This window comes from Micropterus salmoides, unplaced genomic scaffold, assembly GCF_014851395.1.
Source record: "Micropterus salmoides isolate LMB-PRFRI ecotype aquatic unplaced genomic scaffold, ASM1485139v1 Ms_hic_scaffold_2, whole genome shotgun sequence".
Taxonomy (NCBI): domain Eukaryota; kingdom Metazoa; phylum Chordata; class Actinopteri; order Centrarchiformes; family Centrarchidae; genus Micropterus; species Micropterus salmoides.
In genome coordinates this window covers 19838789-19861950 of record NW_024041150.1, presented here as the reverse complement: position 1 = coordinate 19861950, position 23162 = coordinate 19838789, and the positions used below count along the sequence as shown (strand labels likewise).

Sequence of the window (23162 nt, the reverse complement as noted above, 5' to 3'; positions counted from 1 at the left end):
TAAGGATGATAACACATTGTGAGGGGATGTAGATCAGTGGTAGAGTGCATGCTTTGCATGTGTGAGGTCCTGGGTTTGATCCCCAGCATCTCCACTTCTAGTTATAGAGCTGGTAACTGGAAGTGATCATTGCTGAAGCGTTACGTTGTTCTTTACCGACCATTCAAATTCATCAATTTTCCTATTGTTTCCATCGTTCTGAACAGTAGCCGGCTCATTTTAACAGTGGGGAGATGTAGCTCAGTGATAGAATGTGTGCTTTGCATGTTGGAGGTCCTGGGTTTAATTCCCAGCATCACTTGTTCTTATGCCGCAGTTGAAGCAGTACTTAACGTTAAGCTTTGTGACATGAAATGTGCAGACCGGTGAGTGATTGACATTTGCTTTCAGCACTGTATTCAAAAACAGTTGGAAATCCTCGTAAAACACACCAAATTTGATTTTATTTACACCAGTATTATTTCAGCCTGTGATAGGTTAATTCTGCAGCCATTTACAGTCAACCAGAGATGCATGTCTTTTTAAAAGTCCATCGGGATGATTCACAAGTCTCTTTTGTTTTGCTTTTGTTAGTTTCTGTACAAATTTATTGTGAGGGGCAACATGAGTGCCGTTGCTTCTATAAGCACAATTTGCAGATAAAAACCAAGGTAACCAAATTTTACCCCACATAAATGCAGCTAACTGAAAAATACCAACAACTTATTTTGTTTAAAATATGTTTTTTTTTAAAAATCATTTTCTTGTCATGTTTGTTGTGCATGTAGAGAGTATATCTTTGCTCACCTCGACAGACGTATTGTTGCTGGCCTGGTTGCCAGTACTAGTATGTCTGATGTATTGTTTAAACTGCTGCAGACTGTCCAGCACGGCCTGTCGCAGATGCTCGCCTCCTCTGGCTGCTCCTCTGATGCAACCTTCACCTGGAATGGACCTCAGCTCCTCCACACATGAACGTAGCCTGGCCAGGTTACCACGAACCTGCTAGAAATAGAGAAGGACAGAGAAGAAAGAGGAATTTATGTGAGAGATAAAGTGGGAAGGGAAGAGGGGTGAGAGGAGGAACGAGAGAAAGCATTGACAGCTCTTAGAAACTCTTCACCTTCATCTATCTTACCACAAAGGGCAGAAGACATTCCTGCTGCCTGCTGACGGCATACAGGCTCAGTAGTGGTATCCTACAGGGTCCATCCAGACTACAGGCCAGGGACAGGAAGTTATCCAGAGCATCACAGAGCACCGTACAGGTGTCTGACCACCAGGGTGGCAGTGCCTCCACGATCAGGACCCTGGCAGGTTGCCGTGGAAACGAGGAAGACCAGTAAACCAAGTTGCCAGAATTGGAGGAACCTGCTGGCCTCTTTCTGTTGTCCATTGACATCTAAAAGCAACAAACACAAAATACTACAGCCTTCAATAATGGAGTAAAAGCTTTTAAGGGAACATTTTATTCCAATGATGCGTATGACGTATTCTGCCCTTAAGGTTATCTCTTACATGTCATGTTTTGTTAGAAAAATTATGCAAAGTCCTACTTTCACATGTCAAATGCAGCACCCCTCTCACCCATTCATTAATTACCAAAATAAGCAAAAAGAAAACATGGACATAATGACAGACCATAGCCCTGTAATGATAATCACCCCATGCAGTCAACAACAGTAAAGTACATTAGTTACACTCATGAGCAGTAAGCACCGCTGTGAATGAATGAATAAAATAGTCTATGATAAACATGGAAAATTATGTAAGAATCTAGGTTATAAATTGTTCGGTTTTAACATAACTCAGGGGTTTTCCTGATTTCTGAGGAGCTAATGTGAAAAAGTGACTACTAAAGTAGGTTTTGTGCAATAATGAAATGGGATATTTCGTGGCTGAAAATGAGAGCTAAATGATGCACTGGCAGAAGTCCACTAAAACAGACAATGCAGCCTTACACTGTTAAGATGCAAGGACCAGACTATAACCGAAACGATCCCTGCGGGGAAAACACAGCAGAAGAAAGAAAACTGATCACATTAAGCATGTTGGAATACAGGGAAATGTTTTAACTTTCCTAGAGCCCAAGGTGACATCTTCCAATTGCTTGTTTTATACTGGCACATCCGTCCAAAGTCCAAAGATATTTAATTTACAATGATCTAAAAGAGCTTTTGATTTGTGTCTTTGATAAACAGTTTGCCTATATCCACGTGTTTCAGTGACCTATTTACAGCTTCAAAAGCCTCATCTGATGGAAGGGGCCCCATGTGAGTCTGTCAAAAGGCAAGAGTCAGTCATACAATACAGAGGATGTGGCAAGGGGACGGAGAGCGGAAAACCCCTCATCCTTCACAGAGTCGATCACACGGTCTGAAACCTCGTCATCATCATTAACATTTACCATATGCCTGTGTGAATTTTTATTGTGTCCAACCACTAGCATTATCATTACTGAACTACCCTTATTTAGCAACCTCAATGAGCTCATATTATGACAGACTTCTGTACAATTAGTCATTTAATTTCCACACCACTGTGGGCGAGAACAGGCAGGACCACAGAGTGCGAGGAAACTGCTGAAATATGAAACTAGGAGATACAATGATACACGTTTTGGGAGCTTTTTGTTATAACTGCTACTGTTATATAGCTGCTTTGAGGACCAAGTCATACAGATAATAGACTCAAATGCAAAGTTTAGGCAAAGATTAAGCCATTAGTTTATCGAAAGTTGATGAAAAATTACTTCAACCATAAATGCCAAACATTCACTGCTCACTGCTTCTGAAATATAAGGATTTAGATTTTATTACTGTAAATTTAATATATTTTGCCATTTCTTACCTTTTATAGAATAAATTATACAAACATTAAAAAAAACATATTCATCAATTATGGAAATAGTCTTTACTTGCAGCCCTAGACCTAACCATCTTAAAGCAAAATACCTTCGATTATCTAATCCAATACCTGTGCACAACTATTTGTGTATATTTATTCCCAGCTCAACTACTTTAAAACAGGCTGGAACTGGAGATATAAATAGAATAAACACAAGCAAAATGATTTAATGAGCCCCGTGTCCAAGGTTTGGGTACCACATTTCTAAGGACTTACAGAAGACAAATCCTGTTGTGTATCTGAGTGATGAATTCATTTAAAGACGGATGGAGTATTTCAACTTCCTGTCATCATGTTGCCATAAATCTGCCACTAGGCCTGCCTTACATCATTTGTCTGTCACAGGATTTGCACACACACAAAGACTAATGGACCAACAGCACCACACCAGATGTAAACTCAAAGTAGAGGCAGAAACAACATCACGTCCTATGGAAAACACCCCAAGGCCTGGACTACTCTTATCAGAGCAAAAGCCATTGACAGAACTAATCCCTTCCGATCGAAAGCTGAGCTCTGAGCACTCTTTATCACCCATGCTCTTAAATCCACTGTCCTGAAACCCTGCTCTGTTATTATGTTCACAGAGAAGTGCTAGTTTACCAGTAATAGAGGGCATATTGTGTTAAAGTGTGTGCGCCGTTTGATCTTCTGCCCTTCTCATCTGTCTCCGACTCAGTTCTTCTCTTCTAATCCAAATTCTGTCCTTCTCACCACCCAGATCGCACATCTTTCACCCAACCTTTGATCTTGCATCATCTCTTACACCTCTCTCTCTCTCTGTGTTAACATATATAAATGCAATCCAATTACCTAAATAATACAGCTTCTGTTTGCCACACCCTTATTGGGTTGGTGTTTGTTCAGATGAAGTCATTCACTGGCATACTGTAAAGCACATGTATGTGTAATGAGCCACACTGGCATCAAAATTAAGTTATATTAAAGTTTGAAAAAGTGTAACACAACAGTGTCTTACATGAATGAAAACAAAAAGAGCAGCAAAAAAATTTAAGAGGTAACGTAAGAGGTAGTTACAGCAAAGCACCTGACATGCTGCCAGACCTGAATAAAGTTATAGTGACAAAAATATTAACGCTAAGTGGCAAGAAATATTACTATGTAATAGTACTGAAAGCTAAATAGTATATAAAAACATTTAGATTACATTAAATCAACCTCATCAGAAGTTAGCTATGTTTCTTTCAATTTTTAGCTGAGTTTAGCTAGCTTAAATTACAGTATAGCCGACTTTAGCTAGCTGTTACCTTAGCTGGGTTAAGTTCCTCCTCAGTTGGCTTCTGGAATAGTGATATAAAAGTAAATACTGAAACAATATCCACAGAAAGGTCTGACAAGCAAAACAACAAACGTTATCTGCTAACTAGACAAATAACTAACAAGTTAAATGAACAGTTTCCTAGCTAGCCTGTAGCTAGCACTAACAGAAGTGGTAAGTAAAAAAAGTCAGAAGCAGCTTCTGTCTGCTGCCTCTGCTCTGCCTGCTCAGTGGCGCCAGCACCATCATGCCAAAGATTATACATTAGTAAGATGTATCACTCAACAGCTTAAATTACTTTGTAAATATTGTAAAAATTTAAGTTAAACACACAATTTCCAGCTTGCTTTGACTAATTACTGCTGAATAAAAACAATTATGTTGTCAATTTTACAGGGTATGTAGAACTGTTATTGCATCAGACTGACCTGAAAGCTAAGTTAAGTGTTATTTTATATTATATTATTATATATATTTTTTATATTAACATACATTTAAAATGTTCTTTGAATACCTTAAACATTTAGTCTATTATATAATTTAGTTATTTGATGACTGATCATTCTGTTCCAGCTTCTCAGATGTGAGATTCTTCTGCCTTTCCTTGTCTGACATTATAGTAAACTGAATATCTTTAGGGTTTTTGACTGTTGTTAAGAAATATGAAGACATCACCTTGGCCTCTAAAACTTGTGATGAACTTATGTCTCTATATTATGCTATTTTATGGCCCAAATGAACAAATTAGTTGTGGAAATAATTGGCTGAATAATAAATTGTTAAATACACATTACAGCCCTATTTTATAGTTTCATTTATTGAAGGACTTTCTTTGTAACCAGGCAGATAAAGGCAAAGCAATTTGGAAACAGTTGGACTGCACTGGAAAGTCACTCACCCAGATTATCATGATCTTCACATGTTTTTAAAATTAAGTAGTATACACAAGGATGTCTTGAGCATCTGTTGCCTGCACATAGACAAAGACAGAAAAGCACCACAACACAAAGTAAGGCACTGCTTCTCTCTTGATGTTTGAAAGGGAATATAAAATCCACATATGTTTTTAGAAATCTGAAGTTCATTCAAAACTTTTTCATGTTGTCCTGTCCTTCTTCCATGTTTATTTCCATTCATCATTTAGATGAATAGAGAAAAAGATAAATGAGAGGCCAAGAGCAGGAACCCAGGGACAGAATAAAAGAGTGATATGGAAATTTGTTCCTGATGCGTGGACTGCTCGATTCAAGTTTTCTAGTTTGTCAGCGCTGGTGTGTTGGTGGATTGGTGTGTGTGTTTGTGTGTGAGACCTTCCAAGCCCTAAAGGTACAATCAAGATATGAAAGGAATTGGCGATGGGGGAAATTATTTTGGATTTGTGTGTGTGTGTGTGTGTGTGTGTGTGTGGTGTATGAAGGGGTTTTGTTAAGTGCTGTGGCCTGTGTAAGAGGCTTTGGTGAATGCTGGGTTGTGAAATGAGAGCTGACTGATGCGCAGCCACATCACTTTTTGTCTTTCTCTCTCTCTGTGTCTCTGTCTTTTACACACACACACACACACACACACAACATATTACTTTGCGATTGACATGAAGCGATGAGGAACATGTACATCTGTTTAATGGAGATAAGACGAGGTTTTCATGTGAGAAAAAAAAAAACAACTAACTTCTGCCAACTCTCTGTACCTGGCAAAATCATTTCCAGATGAATCTGTGCCCGGTGGAAGTCCTGATTTAAAAGCACAGCCTGTACGTGTGTGAGTGTGCCTGTGAGTGTGTGTGTCACCAGGGCTTAATGTTGCGGTTGGGCGGTGGCTGAGGATTTTCAGAACAGAAATTTCTCTTCCCCAAATCTGATTCTTAAAGGCACTGGCAGTTCCCCATCTCGCCGTCCTCCCTTCTTTACTTCCTTTCTTTGTGGTTAAACTGTTCATCGTGTCCACACGCACCTGTTCCCCTCTCACAGTTTTTCTCTTTCTTTCATTCTCCTCTCACTCCTCCTCCTCCCACCTGCCTGTCAGTGCTTGACGCTCTAATTTTATCTCTAATGTATATGCCATGCATTCGATTAACCCAGGAATGCATTGATTTCACTCTGACGATCTTCAACTGAGACCGATGGTGAGCTTTCATTCTCAAGTATGAAGGCCCATGTAAAGGGATTAGGTGCACCGATATGATTGGAGCTTAAGCGCTCTTACGCACACACACACACTTACAAACACACACACGTAATAAAATACACATGTGCTTCCTAATTTAGTTGTGAAAAACACACATACTTCTAGGTCAATAGGAGCTTTGCGACAGTGTACTAATCCGCTATGCCTTTTTGATTTACTCAGAGGGATTGGGGGAAAGTTTGCCCAGTAGTTTTAATACTTATTTTGCACACTAGTTGCTTTTTTCAATCCAGTGTGGCTCTTGCACAGTTTTTACTTTTACTTCTGGGATCAGTTTTATTCACTGTGTGATGGAGGTTAAATCAATGTTAAGTCGGTTGTTTTAAGTTGTTTGCTGCCTTGAGGAATTTTGGTTAAATTCCTTAAAATAGAAACAGAAGCATGAAATTAGAAAATCCCCTCATCATATCCTAGTAGTTTATTTGAGGAGGGTCAAATGGAAGCAGAAACTTCATGACTTAAATTTTTAATGAGCAGACAATAGAGCTGTGTCCAATGTCATTATTTTGGTGCTAGTCACTCTTATTACACCTGTTTTCTTTCTTAATTCACATCATTGTTTTGCTCATCTGCTTATAAATCCCCATCGCTAATATATGCCTATATTTTTATATAGCTTACAGACAATTTATCTTTAAGGAATAGTTTAGAATCCCTTAGAATAATTTTATGTTTAATCCATACAAAAAGTGTAAAAAGTTGTGGTTTTTACATGGGATTAGTGTGAAAACAAACGAGCTATAACATGTTAGTTAGTTACCCATATCCACACTGCTTATTACACGTTTACTATGACCATTATGTCCATGCACAAGTAAAAATGAATTGTGAAAATTGCTTGTTTACAGTATAGCACAGTACACCTCTGATGCATCCGTCCTCACAAGAGACCTGACGTCCACTGAACATACTGCAAGTATTTGCTTGCTAGGTTCTGTAGTCAGGGCCAATAAAATCTCACAATGCAGATTCAGAGATTTATTTTGTTTATGTTGAAAACTAGACTGTACCCCTTGAGGGAAAAAAAGACAGGAGGAAAGTGTTCACCATTCTGAATCATGTGATAGAGCAGCTACAGCAGCCCTGATGAGTGAATGAGAATATGAAGATATCTGCCAGAAATGCACAGCAGGGTGTTGTATATTGCCACTTAAGAGTAGCTAAATTCTACCTGACAAGAAAAACACAAGCGTAAGCATGCCAAAAACTGTGTGGAAAAGGATTTACCTGAAACACCACCAAGGCATTTAACCTCAGCAGAAAAAAGCAACTGACTTGATGCTTTGTCAGACGCTCTCTTTTTTCTGCACTGAAATGCCTTATTTGAAATTCTTTATTTAAGTGTAACTGTTGAGTTCATTAATTATATATTACTACTGCTGGCAGCTCTGAGGGGCGTCTTTTTAAGAACAATTTAATCAGACACTGTCATTGCTGTCTCCAGAGCAAAATTATTTCTTGAAATGATATTTTCCTCTATTTAGAAATATTCCAAGCTTTAAATTTAGGTAGCTTGAACCCTTGAGTTCTGAAAAAGGAAAATGTTCAAAGTAGCTAAATCTGCTGAGACTCAGAAGTACAAATAGGGACAAACCACTGTTCTTTTATCCACATAAGACCCATTTCGGAGCCAATCCTTTCCTATTGTTACAGTCGTAATGTAATGGTGAGTATTATGGGAATTGTTGCTTTCGGAAGTTTGTGTGTGTGTTTTGGGCTTAGTGATGGTAAGCATTAATACTTTAAGTGTTCGTCCTAATCTGGGTGGGAAAATGACTGCACTGGAATGCTTTTTTGCCAAGTGTGTGTGTGTGTGTGTGTGTGTGTGATTGTGTAGATTCATGTACACGTGAAGCAAGGCTTTGTACGTCAGCGCACAAAGCCAAACCTGTTTACTGTGGTTTCTGTGTTTACTGCTTCTACAGAGTATAATAGAACAGAACAGGGCTGAAGTAGCTAAAAGGGTGGATGGATATAATGGTCAGTTACCTTGATGGGAGTGTTTTACAGTAAGAGGATGGGTGCAGACCCTTTATGACCTAATGGCCTTGTGAGAGTTCTGGTTTTTTGTGACATGCAATATGTCTTCCTTAACAAAGAGAGCATCAATGTCAGATAACAGTCTATATCGCAAAAAATATGACCTGTTGCTTCGCTTAGTTTCATAGATTTCAGTGGGAGAGAGGGGATGTTCTGGTCCTTATTGGTACAAGATCAATCAGTTCAGATGATTCCCAGACAACAGAAAGATCAGTTTCTTTCCTGATCTAGAGTTCATATTACCAAAGGCCATTAATGTCTGAGTGCTTCTAAGTGGTGCTCCCATGTCCATACAAGAGCACATTTTCAAGAGATTTACACAACTGGCCACTGTAGTGAGGTCAGAGAGCACAGAGCCCTGACTTTGTAGGCACCAGAATTTCTTAACGTTGTTATATATTAGCAATTAATCTAATGACTATGTGTAACGTGAAAGGGGTCGCTTATAGTGACAAACCCACAAAGAATTATTACCCAACTCTGCTGTTCCCTTTAGCGCTACAGAGCTTTATGGTGTCTTTTAGCTAATTGTTTTTCTCGCTGCTCTCATCAGCTCAGTTTCCAGTCACAACAGGTGGCTTTCAACAAAAAAGTTCTGATGAACCCACTATACACTTCCTGCTCAGCCCCAAACAATAGAACGACACATTTAGTAACTAGCTGGTGAACAAAATGCAGCAGTTTGCCACGACTCTCCTGCCATGACACCTGCCTGTGACATCCGGTTTGGGAGAGTAAGTTTTTGTATTTTTGCATTTGGGTGAATGTGGATTGCTTGGTGCATTTGAGTTTTGTTTCTCTCTCTCTCTCTCTCTCTCTCTCTCTCTCTCTCTCTCTCTCTCTCTCTCTCTCCCTCTCTCTCCCTATCTCCTCTCCAGTGGAGCCTGTGGGAGATACCTGGCCCTCCTATTTTGGCGCCAATCCTCACCTGTCTGTAATCGCCACTCACACACTCACACTGACGAGACACCAATCAAGCTTCTTACAAAAGAAGAGACCAGACATCCAGTCCCCGCCAGATTGCCAAGTCTATCACTCTCTAGTATGACTGAATCCAAATCTCTGCACTCACCAACTTTGAGGCTCGTTCCTGGTAAGTCTCTGAGGGCTTAGGGCCGTCCCACTGTCAAATCGCCAAATGCATGAGACTCTCTCGCAGACTTTTTGAGCCCTAGTTCCATCTCTGCAGACTTTGGCTGAGGAAATTACCCACAGTTCATAGTGTTGTGATGTTAAACCAGGGGAAGCCTGCATTTAAAAAAAGGTAAACAAACATGGAAGGAGCAAATACAAGCAATGTATTGTGCTGTTTTGATAATTCCAGAGTAAATAGATTATTTGAAAATTACCTCTTGTCAACAAGTAATTTAAAATTTAATCTGGAAAAAGATTCAAATCAGACAGTCGGTCAAGGTAACGTGATATTTGTACAGTGCGGTGCTGTTCATTATACCATTTCAGGCCCTTGCAGCATCTCACAAATTAGCACTAATGTACATCAACTAAGGCTTTAGGGTGGAGATTGGGATTGGGCCCAAAGTCTTGGCAATGCGTTCCTGCTCAAAACTTGCTTGTGACTCGTGCTTTTGCTCATCTACTGTTCAGTAACTAAGTAGTGTAACTAATTACTTTTCTAAAACAGTAATATTATTACTAGTTACTAAGGCAAGTAACGCTGCGTTACTCGTTACTGAACACACCATCCTTGACGTAAGTCCATGACTGTGCAACAGCTCAGCGAGACCGGACTTTGTTGTTGATGATGCTGATAGCCAAACACTAAACGAAGAATGGAGAACGAGGGGGAGAGGCGTTGTGTCCACAGCTGTAAGTACCTACTGCCATTATTGTGTCACAGTCTAAGATGCAAATAACATTGTCATCTGTTGTAAGCTCTGTGCGACCAGGGGGAGTAGTGAAAGCAGTGTTTCCCATAATTAGCCTATAATTTGGATAATTATCAACGCGGACCGCCACATGTTGATGTTCCAAATTTTTACTAGGCGTATTTAAAATCATTTTTGAGTAAGAAGCTGTATTGAGGAGCATATTATTATAATAAGTAATTATATAATAATAATAATAATAATAATATATTACAATTTCTGAGTGACTTGCCCAACACTGCTACTGTTTGACTTTTTGCCTTCCTGCCTCTCTAACCCAGTCTCCCTGTCTCCAGGAATCACCACTGGACAAATATTTGCCTAAAGAATTGGTGGAGACCAAAAACAGAGCTCAAAGGAGCATGCCTGTTCTAGACACACAACTCCAAATGATAATGTTGATTGCTAATGTTGCTACATACCTGCTGGATAAGCAAATGTTTGCTAACAAGTTTACCATAGCAAAGTTGGCGGAGAAAAAAAATATGCCACTGCAGGTTTGATTGCAGTTGCTTTTGGTTTCTCAATTGCATGTTCTTTCTTTTATAACTGCATTTGTAGGTGACTCCTGTTAGAACAAGTAATTCTTTAGCTCTCTGCCTGGCTTATTCAACATGTAACTGATACCATTTAAGGACTGCTAAATGTAATTATCCATTATAGATCAATTGCCAATCTAATTTACTTTGAAAGCCTGCGGACACTCCCCCCTCTAATGAGATGATGGATGTTGAGTTTTAGCTGGTCTGCAGCCATCCCATTCCCTAGTGAAGCAGCTCTCTTACATTTGTTCAACACTTCAAATGCACATGTAACTGATAAATGGCAACAGGCAGATTCTCTTCCAGCCAGCACCGCGTCACCACAACACCCTCGAAAGGTCTGCAGGTCTAGTGTCATCTGAGCTAAGCTGGTGTTTCATCTTTGCTGTGAGCTCATTCGAAGAGGCTTTGCGTCATCTGCGTGAGAAAATGGCAGGGGAAACAGATTGTCAACCAAACAACAGAAGCTGCTGATAATCTTGTGACTGCAGCCTCATCAATAAGTCAGTGTTCCTAATGTACCACTAGAACACGAGTGATGTTCTCTTGAGGAAAACAAACTCCTTAGAGAGTTCTCGTGAACATGGATGACTCATCTCGGACCGAACATCAACATCTCTAGCGCTAATGCTATGTGTTAGATGATGTTATTCTCAGGTCAGGTCCTGTATGTCTCTTAATAATTATTTTATCATATCCTTATGACTCGTTATATCAGCATTATATAACCAAATTGGTGATGTGGTGCATTTTAAGCTTAATGTAATTAATGCATGTTGAATCACTAAGAAGTTGAAGATCCAAGTGCCAATGTTATTATTTCAGTCCTCACTCCCACATTCAGACCAATAGTACATGTAGATGAAATGGACATACAGTAGGATTGCATCAGTATTAATCCAGTGCTATTGAATTCGTGGCAAACACACTCAGACTCAAAAGGTAATTTAATAGTAATTCTCCACATTAATAAATGTGACCCCAAGTCAACTGTACAAAAAAAAGGCCTGAATTTAAAATGTTATATAAGACTGTTAATTTTTAGTGAACTGTCCACCCCTTTCCTCAGACCGCATGCTGAATGAGTGAAGTCAACTCTGACCCATGCAAGCATCTGTTATCACAGTGGCTGGTCTGGTACAAACCATGTACAAAAACATAATTCTAGCTCAGAATACCATCTTTCATGTGGTGAAATGGGCCCAAACATGGAAGACTCTTACATTGTTGATATATGACAAAGTGGACATTGGTCTTCATTGTGTCCTCTTGCAATATGTGCATGTTGAGATGTCAGGAAGCACTTCCTGCTGGTCTCTGCAGAGGGACAGTAAAGAGAGTATCGCTCTGTACAGTAACTGTTACAGCAATATATGGTCTCATCGGATCTTCCGATGTGTCATGTGACTCTCCAACAATTCACTCTTGTTCCTATGACTCTCTATCCCACATTCAGAAAAGGAACAAGCAGCAGCATAGACTATAGATTGTGTCAGCTGCAGTGGCCTGACATGTTAATGACTTGAAGCCTGTGTATGTGTTTTCTTCATTTCCTTCTGAAAGGGGCAAAGTGTAGAAAACCACCAAAAATGAATAATGATCGGTTGTTACATAATCAATGCCAGTGACAGATCTGCCTGATGTTATTACATTTTGTATCCAAAGGCAGTTTCCAGGTGGTACGTTTCATGTGCATGGGACTACGTCATTTCTTGCTCTCTCTCGCTCTTGTGTTTCGAAACACTGAGTACATCATGGTAACGATGTCACTGCTCTCGCTCTGTGTTTCCATCAGCTCACTGTCTTCCTTGGGGCTCTATAATGATCAGGTTGCTGTGTGTCAGTTTATTTATATATAGACCATTGTGTCCAGCAGGGGGTCCTTGTTAACATATTCATGAATCTTGGTTCTCCTGTTGATCATAACTTAAAGATTCATGTCGTGCGCATATTCGTTTTTGCATAATTTCTAACAATTGCAAGGCACCCGATCAGTCCATAAACTCTGCATCTTAAATTCTGCCATTTTATACTAATGAATAGCAATACCAGTCTCTCCCATGCAATTTAGGTTCTGTGACCACAGGGCAATTGATATTTTGTACGTGTATTGTGAAATGCACTACTTATGGGCGCAATGTTTTACTAACTAACTAATAGCAGTTTGCAAACACAAAAAAAGTATTGATTAGATAAGTATTGATTAGAGTCATTTAAAAACAGCAGTTGTTTTGAAATGAACATGCTGCTAAATGCAGAAGGAGCTCAGGAACAGCTAATTGGAGAGAGGCTGCATTCACCCATGCAAACATAGTTCCAAGCCGGGAATCATAGAAGAGAATGTGCTGAATTACAAGCACAGAGAAAAAGTGATTCTGCAGAAGGATGATTGATTTTTGAACTCAACTGCCTAACATATACACCCCTACCTTCAGTGTTCCCTTAGAAGCTCCGTCTCCCAAATTTCAAATCTCTGAGGTTTCTCCAGCGTTGAAATCAAGGGTGAACCTCTGGGTCTGAAAAGTGAGGCGATTGCGTTAAGTCCCTTAAACCTGCATTCTCTCTAACGGCCAGCAGGGGGCAACTCCATTGGTTGCAAAGAGACGTCCGGTCCCTTTGTGAATAATAGCAAAATGAGGCTACTTCTCACCTGATTTATTACCTCAGTAAAAACTTTCATAATGGGTTTACCGTCTCAGTCGCTAGTTTCTGTAAATGCAGCGTGATGTTCATTTTGTAAATTATGGTCCGCTATAGAGGAAAAAAGACAATGATGCTTTAGTGCAGGGTTATCTTGTAATTGACAAAATGCTACCATGGAAACCTGTCAGTCAGGTGACTCATATACGCTGCTCTGTGTGAATTTAACCAGCGCTGCTGAAAAAGCTTATTAGGAATTGGCTGTTAATTTTCTCTGGTGAGTACATTTTATTTAAGCCTGTTTTTCAATAACTACAATTATCATCCCAACTTCTCTGTTGATGCTCTTCTGACATTTTCATCTTTGGCTGTTTCTGGGCCATCTCTCCAACTTCACAGTGTCTGGAGTCCAGCATGTTCAAATGTGCCGGTGTATAGAACTCTCTCTCATCGCTGCCGCCCTCACCCCATCACTCCTGTGAGTGAGCGCTAATACCGCCTGTTGCTGATTGGCTGGAACAATGTTGTGGCGAAGGTCTATACCACTTTCTTTGTTGTTCACAGAGCCTGGGCGGGGTAGGAAATCCAGATTTTTTTACAAAACGCACACACAATGGAGAGCTAGCAATAGAAGTATTAGCTGAATTTTACAACAAGTGTGTTGAATTACAATCACTTACTATCCCTTTAACAGGCAGGTTGAAGATTCGTGCATTACGAAAGAAATCAGTTCTGAGCAGCAGCAAAGCATATGGATCAAGGTAAGAGAACCTGTCAGATTCTTATGAAAAAAATACATACAGGCTTTTGCACATAGGTTTCAAAATGTATAAAGCCAGTTATAAACTTTAGAAAAGGGAAAGACTGACAAGCTGCCATAGCAGAAACCACATGCTCACACAAGGTGATTGTGGTTTCTGGCTGTGCTATGAAAGTGAATATGAAAGTTGTGGGAGGCGATCCTTCTGTCAAAGAAAGATTAGGTGAAGCAAAAGAAACTTGAAATTTAAAATGCCATGGTGTTCCTTTAACCTGCCTCCGGTCCCCTGGAGATTTATGTACCTGCACCTGAGAATTTTTCATGGTCATATTATGTTTTGAAGAAGAACACCATGTTTTTTTTTCCATCTTCCACCTACCTGCATCAGTCCTTTTTAGGACACAGTTGTAAGTGGTATTACTGCCACATGTTTAAGTCAGATATGTGTTCAAAATTAGTTAATTGGTTCATCATTAAGTTATTGTAGGACTGATGATCTTGTCATACCAACCCTCAATGTTGTTACTTTACCTGGATATTTGAGCTTTATTGTGCAGAATGATGTAGAGTTTGATACTAAAAGACTGTTTTGATATTTGTCTGCTGAAAAAACTTTCTCCGTGCTCACCTTAAATCTGAGTTTAAGATACACACATGCAAACATGATTTCTTGACAATACAACTAGTTAGGAAGCCAGTCGTTGTACAACTTGCGATGTGGAAACCTCCAACGCCCCTACACTGAGAATGGTCTTTTCAGTGAAGTAGGAAACATCTCCAGTAGTTGAAATTAAATGAAAATATCTGCATATTCATTGTTTCTGGATTTTTCAATGAGGGAGAAGGGGTAGATTTGTAGTTTAAACAATTTTAATGAGGTTCTTATATCAGACAAAAAATATTATTAAAGGCAGAGTACTTTTATGTAGTATTTTGATATAACATGTCTGGAGGGGATCTTTAAAGCAATTTACTGTAATTGAAGGTTATCACAGGATTGACACAGAAGATTGACACAAATAAAAATTAAAAGACAGAAAATACTTCATGAACTCTAATTTATGGATTACATAACCATACACTTTCAGTACTTTTGTCATAAATTAATACACATGGCAGTGCTGATCAAATATCATTCAAAATATGTTAATACAATGCCTATTTCCCGCCTCAAATGTTTTCAGAAGCACATTTTAGTGTACTATTTGAGAAAGTTTTGTTTTGTTTCTGCTGGAAAACGGACCAAGCGTTGACCCAACTTGCATGTTTTTTCTCAGCACAAGGACTGATAACATCCCTCTGGCAAATTAGATAATAAAAAGTAAGTCAATTCAAATTTTATTTGACATTATAACATGTGTTTCCTGATTCTAGGACTCACTTCACATTGCTCCTTAATAATTACCTAACTGTCACCACAATGGAAACACATTTTGCAGCAGTTAAAATAGAACAAGACAACCAGAACACAGTAAAAACATGAATACATTAACCAAAGAGCCATCAACCGGCAAACACAAAACACAAAACACAAACCAACCAAAGACACAAGGGCAGGAAACTGGAAATCAATGGTGCAGGTTTTTTGGCACCATTAACCACCTTGCAAAGAGTGAAAGCTGGGGCTGTTGGAGGGACAGTTTTGGATGCTGTTGTAATGAACTCTTTCCCCTCCTCCTTCCTCCCTTTTCTTCCTCTGCACCACCACCTCTTCTCTCTTTTCACTGATTCTTTTCATCTTCCCCTCTCATCTTTTCACATCTTACTGCTATACATTTACATTTGAGGTGTTAACCTCTAATTCATAGTGACTTACAATGAGTAAGGATATGGAGGTAAACTGATCTTCAGCAGGATCATTACCTATTCCCCCGAATCTCCCTTGATCATTCCCACCGACCCAATTTCCTCCACTTCCACCCCCGTCCTCTACTCCTTCCCTTCGCTCTTAAGTGCTCTTCTGAATCAAGGTGCTCTGACAATAGCTCTGGAATGACAGTTTTTCACCCTAATCCTCAGACCTGTTGTCATGGAAATTGGGCTCTCCAAATGGCACTATTCACCGCCCCTCACATGAAACATGAATGATGAATTTGAGTTTTTGTGTGTGTCACTGTATGTGTGTGTGTGAGGGGGCCTGGATTTCAGCAGTTAATCGCTCTGTCTGTCATTTCATCAAAAGAGGAAAAAGAAAATGAAGTAAAAAGAAGGAAGAAAAAAGACATGTTGAATGGAGACAGAAAGGTAGAAAATCTGCCCAGTGATTTCTCAATGCAGGATTGCATTCAATGCATTTGCTGACAGGGCTAGTGAGTTTGCCTAATTGCTTTGGGCCAAAAACTGCTAAATCCAAAGAAAAACTAGGCTAGGCGCTTAGCCATCTCAAAATAGATAGAGCTGAATGCCTTTGGTCTCTTTGGTACTGATGCTATTGGCCAGTTTTAATAACCTTGCTTGGACTGAAATACAGAAAATGAGTGTGGAGAGATAAGGACTTATTCTACTTATTTAGTCTTTCTAAAATCTCCAGAATGCACTCATCACTTAGTTTGTTTAGTGGGACCATTTTTGTATTTCAATACTGTAGTATTTTCCCCCACTCATAGACATAGACATCGAATACTAGATTCTATATTCGATTTATTTATTTTGTAGGTACTTTCATGTATTTGGTAATTATTTTTCTGCTTGGTAACATTTAAAGAAATCCTGATTATACGTCTTACAAATTTTACATTTAACATAGAAGAACATGATTATCACATCCCTGTATGCATGATTAGAACATCATCAATATTTTGGATCAGTCTCTGTTGTCTGAGCTTACTGACTTATTTCTGAACTGACCGAGATAGTTATAAGTGTAATTGGCTCACTTTGGTGTAAGCCGGTCTCCTAAAATGTATGTTGGTATGGTACTCATTTTCAACAGCAAATACATATCTTGAAAGATACGTTTAACTATAAGCAGGCCTGGGATTTCATCGCTATAGGGGCAAGGCCACTATGGCCGATGGTGTTGACATATTTTTGAGGGCACAAAGGCCAAATACCAGAGTAGCAAGGCCGTCAGTTAAACCAACGATTTTACTGCATTGGTAGAGTTTTTTTCAACTATGTCCTCCGACAAGTTTACTGCATTTATTCATTTAGCTGACGCTTTTATTCAAAGCGACTTACATGTCAGAGGTCGCACGCCTCTGGAGCAGCGAGGGGTTCAAGCAACAATCAACATGCAAGCATCTTGCATCAAGCACATCAACCTTTATGTGTTTTTCTGCCCCATCTACGCTGTGATTGGTCGGTTCATGAAAAGTGACATTGATGAGTGCATCAACTTTTTAAAAAGTTTAACATAACTCAACAAAAGCCGAACCTTATCTTATCCCCATTGTCTTCTGTCTTACCGTTTCAGCTGCAAAACCTTGATTAACAGTTGAATTGGTATGGATTTTGAGGAATAGGATGGGCTGGTGCATAATCAAACGCGCCAGTTTGTGTTCCTGATGTCCAGTCCGATTATGGTTTCTTGTTTTATTCGCTCTCTATCAAACTTTCATACCTCAGCCCTGTCAACCTTCACTTCACTCAGTCACAACTTTTTTGGCATTGGCACATCAGGATGAGTTCATTAAGTCTCATGTGCTATATTGGTGTCAAACTATCGTCATAAATAACCGCAGCAAAGCCCTACTCTGCTGATCTGCAGCAATTCTTTGACTTTGTTGAGCAGTACCTAGTTCTGTCCCTGCTGAGCTACAATTGAGTTTGGCTCCTGTGTTGCACTCTCTGCAAGAACTGCAGCATTCCCCAGCACAGTTCCCCTGATCCTGGTGAGCAGCTGCCTTGTCGCCGGCCTCCAGCCCAGATGCCCTATTGCCAGTTTCCAATCCTGCTGCTCTGTTGCTGGTCCACAGTCTGGCTGACCTGTTGCTGGTTTCTGGTCTTGTGCTCCAGCCATCGGACTCTGGTCTTGGTTTCCAGTCTTGTAGTCTGCCTCCTGCCCAGTCTCTAGAGGTTTTCAGTCCTCTTTGCTCGCATCCAGAGAGGCTCGGTAGTTGTCATCGCATTCTTGGCCATCCTTCTGACCTGTTCAGCCTGTTGGTCCGACCTCCAGGTTGTCCTCCGCTCCTGTTCAGCACCACTGTCCTGGCCCTCCACCTGTATTTCCCTGTTTCATCCCTGTTGCAGCTGCACGCCATCTGCCTGTTGTCTCCTGCTCTGCCCCTGTCTGGACCCCGGATCTGTGAACCTAAGAACACTATTACTGTTTCACTATTACACTATTACTAACATTCTGACACTAATCTTAACCAAAGTCTTTTTGTTGCCTTAATCTCACCACATATGTCCCATATGGATGGAAACTCTGGTCTACCACATCAAAGTCCCGCCCCATAGGCTAACCATCATCCCAACCAACTCCTCAAGCGAAAATCCAAGTGTCCTTCAGTTCACTTAGATACTATAAATGTACTGTAACCATACTCATTCATACCAGTAAAGCAAAGTAAATAGAACTGAACTGATTTGAATTAAAAGATAAATTGGATTAAAAATATTACATGTGTCTTTTGTGTTTATTAATACGTTAGCATGTTAATTTTGCTCTAGGTTAACAATTGATGGTGTGCGTTGTAATTGAGTACATAATGGTGCACACTCTTCACTGTTAATCAAGCGTTGAGAGGTTCAATATGGTCTGTTGCCATAGAAACCAAAAATGAATAGTGGACAAAATCACTTGATTGGACATGTAGTTGTCTCAGTCATTAATGGATAACTAATGGGGCATTTTGTCTTAATTACAAGAGCATGGAAATCAGAGTATGTATTTGTGTGTGCAATAAATTTTCAATAAATTTTCAATAACCTCCATCTGACTTTGTTAGACTCAGTCTGATATATTGTCTACCTTATTGGTACTGTGTTCTACAGTAACTTCCAGTTCTGTAAAAGAGGCAGTGTGTGCATGACTCCAATGGTATGCATCCTTGATCCTTGATTACAACCATCTGTAATGTGTGTTTGCTTAAAACTAAACCTGCATCCAGGGACCAGGGGCTTCATTTATAAAACTGTTCTTAGATTCATACTTGTACTTAGTCTTAAGATTCCCAATGGTATGCTTACGTTTGATTCATAAAAAAGACTGAGCATGAAAAAACCTTGCTTTCGTAGATCCTCAGAAGCCCAATTGCACCCTGTGATCTATAAATCCAAAATGAACTTAAAATTGACGGCACCTGCCTTTCAATCACTTATTTAGTGCTAGCACAATGAAGGGTTTAGTCAAGAATAACCATGGTCCAAAAGAGAAAAGCAAAAAGTGGACAAAATAGTGGGTTGACAAACAAAGCCAAACATGTAGCTTAAGGGTGATAATTCCTATCACATTGTTCATCAAGCTAATGCAAAGTTCACTAGAGGCTTGGGTGCATAAGCATCCCTACATGACAAGCAGGAAAATCATTTACATCAAGCCTAGACTTTCCTAAGACTAAGATTTTATATATAACTTCTCAAACGTGCTTTTCTGCGTCAGTTATACTAAAGATCAGAATTGATCTCCATTTTATTAATGAGGTCCCCATAGTCATTAGAAGCTGGAGGAACCATGTAACAGTATACCACAACCGGACCTACGTATGTTTTGTAAATCACGTGACCTACTTCACATGACTTAAACAACACAACTAAACAGTTACACGAGGGTCGTTGCCAGGCCCAGAAATCCGCCCCCCCAACAGCAACGCTATCAACTGTCTCAATTTCTGTTGCTAACTTGTTATGCCATTTGGTAAACTGAACCTTGTCTTTTACACTTGCCATTTCACTATTTTTTTTATTTTATAAATCACTGAGATATATTTTAATTATTGAATATCATAGGTCATATAAATACATTTATTATGATTATTATAATTAGTACTGATAATTATTAACCTAATAATATTAATTGGGGGGGGGGGCAAGGGGTGCTCCCCCTGAAAAAAATTTCTTGTGATGAGACATAAATCTCACCACAAATCCACACAAATGTTAACTACATTTACTATGTACTACTTTTTTGGTCTCATTGGGAACCAGTAGCTGAACTTTAGAGTCAGTATTTTGCATGAACACCATGGTGTAAATTTGTATAATTGCACTTCCTTTCACAGCAAGTCCAAATAAGCACTGCTACACATATATTTACAACCATCCACAATATGTAGTTTCTTTTCCTTTCTTCACGTTATTTTTTTACCCTTTTCCCTCTTTCCCAATGAGTAATGCTGTCTGCAATGAACTCTGCTCTTCCTGATGCGGTTCAGATACTGACACAGCAGTGTATCACTAGTCCTGTCATATGACATTGTTTTCATGTCTGCAGCCTTTGATTCCTGTCAAGCGGTGACAGATCTAATCTAATTGCCTTTCAACAGACAACAATATATCCTCTCCTGGGATAACCTGAAGCCGCGATGGCAGCGCGTTATCATTCGTTATCATTGCGTCAAATTCCGGCACTTTGACAAAGCATTTGTATTTGATGCCAGGGATGTACTAGAAGTGAAATTCAGCCTGTGACTTTGAGATGGAGAGGCCTTTTGTGCCTATATATAAATACATATATAAATCATTTCAGTGTATAATAAATCCATTACTAATCGTGCACCAGTTGTGCCCCTGCCCTGCCTTATCTGCGCCTGCCACAGCAACCTTTCCACCTCGGAAAAGGTCCGCTAATTGGGCGCTGCCACTAGAAGCAACATTTTTTCCGTCTTAATTCTTATTTTTTGGCACCACCCATTTCTTTTTCCTCTTTCTTTCTTTTGGCCATATTTACCATCTCTGTTGCACTTGTCATACAAACCCGCCATTGTGCCAATAAGATTTCAACAAAAACAAGGATCATTCCAAGTCTGGAGGGGACCCTCGAATCCCCCCTGAATATTGAAAGTATTAGTTTGTCCCAGTCTGACAGACACAGAGACAGTGACAGGATCATAAAGTAATACATTAGAAATGGAAAAATAAAAACTCCTGACCAGCGTTCGGGAGTCTTCCCAAACTTCCTAATGGTTGACGCACAACGTACCCTCCAGTGTCCGTATGACAAGCCATGGGCCTTCAAGTAACTCCAGTTTAACCCATCTGCCATTTGAAATCAAAAAGCTGAGTTATTTAAAGTTTTACGTTACATACAGTTACATACAGTTACATACATGACTTATGTCATGTAACGTACTTATTTCAGCCCTAACCATGATCTTTTCCCAAACCTAATCAAGTAGTTATGATGCCTCAACCTGACCAAATAGCGACCATTCCACAATGTTAACTACATATTAAACAGGCATTTCATACAGATAAAGGGTACCTTGTGTGTCAGATACCGATGCTTTGTCAAAGTGTACAGCAACGTGTCTACAGAAGTAAGTTGGGCAGGACTGTGTGTATGCCTGATTTAATGAGACCCAACCATGACAGAAGTGCGATAAACAGTAAATTACAACAGCTTCCACTACTGTTGATTCTAGTAGCAGCCATCTTGGATTTTGAGGTCGGGGTTGGTTAGGTTCTCCTGACTTTCCGAGTTGGTAGTCTGATTTAAGGTGCGTTCCCACTGAAATTTTCGACTTGGAAATTTCGACTTCCATGTCAAATGGAACAAACAAATTCTCCTGACGCTGTCAGACCTGGGCTGGCTGCTCTTTAGGACAAGGAAACTAGAAGGTCTCACATTTGCCACTATTTCCCAGTACCACAAATGTCACTTACAAAGTCATTCTCTTCTCCTTCTATACTACAATGGCATATTGCTGTCATACTGTTTGTTATTAATGTTCCTTTTGACAGTTATTTCTATATTTTATATTGTCCAAAACTGTACAGATATTCTATTAGTTCAGTTATCCTGGTTGAGTTAAGTGCGCAGATTAAGAACAGTTTTCTCCTTTGTGTGAGTGATTGTACTGTAATGTCTAATGTATTTTTTATAAAACTGGTATTGAAAAAAAGGATTGTTGATTATTGAAGGTATTGATAGTGGTATAAAAAAAACTTTTTGCCTTGCACATGCAATCTCTTGTGTTTCCTATCTATTGATCAGCCTCTCCTCAGCAGGCCAGATCCTCTCTGAAGCATGTCAGTCCTGTACCAGTGGTTAAGTGTTGAAGCAAGTCTGTTTATCAGATATGGCCTGGTAATAAAAGAGGCACTGGGGACTTGTGCAACTTTTTGAAAACCTTTGCATCAATTTAGGTTTATTTAAAATACTTTCTAATCTCATTTACACAGTCCAAAGTGGTTTTAATCAGTAATGTGATCCTCTGGATAATTTGGGAGTCAGATTCGTTTTATCAGCCAAGCATTATCAGTGTGCCAGGATGAGGATTTGTGAAACATTCCTATTTCCAGCAAATGTTATATTTCATGTATGTCTTGACTGCAGTATGCTCACAGTATAGATTCATCGTCTAAAGCGGGGATTGTGCAATAAATAACATAATCGCGTTGGTTTCACTTGCCTCCAGAATACAGAGAACATAAGGTTAAATGTATCATTTCATTCAATGCACTCTGCCTATGATTAGAAGTCAGCAAACTGATTTAAAGCTCTGAAAAATTATGTTTTTCTTCACCGTTTTTTTCATTTGTTAAAATGACTTTTTATGCAACAAACACGTCTATATTTTCACAAGTACAACCCCTTTTTATTATTGTGATCGCTATTTCTAATAACATACCCTATCCTCATTTCCTCTTTTAATTCTAAGTATTTTATGAATATTTTAACAAAAAAGTTTGCTAAAACACAGTTAAGTAGGCCAAGTACAGATGAGTCTTATAGCCAGTGACTACTACCACACCAAGTAAGGCTATAGTAGCAAAACCCATGAGTGTGTGGAATTGAGAAAATGTGAGTTGTAATGATTAAGAATCAGACTTTTCATTTG

The 23162-nt window shown here is 39.4% G+C and overlaps 1 protein-coding gene and 1 non-coding gene across 3 annotated transcripts in view; one reads left to right on the top strand and one right to left on the bottom strand.

Annotated features, from left to right (window-relative positions):
- LOC119913364 (meiosis 1 associated protein) overlaps positions 1–4343 on the bottom strand; it is a 65844-nt gene extending 61501 nt beyond the window's left edge. Inside the window, exons 1-3 of one of the 2 annotated variants that reach the window (XM_038732775.1) lie at positions 4155–4343; positions 1118–1381; positions 787–984 (exon numbers count right to left, since the gene is read on the bottom strand). In XM_038732775.1, coding sequence (XP_038588703.1) covers positions 787–984; positions 1118–1381 — 462 coding nt within the window. In that variant the 5' untranslated portion in view covers positions 4155–4343. The remainder of the gene's footprint in view (positions 1–786; positions 985–1117; positions 1382–4154) is intronic. The other variant, XM_038732776.1, reaches the window with a different exon arrangement.
- Positions 23–94, top strand: trnaa-ugc. The gene has a single exon. It is a non-coding gene; the product is annotated as a tRNA-Ala (tRNA).
- Positions 4344–23162: the final 18819 nt, after the last annotated feature.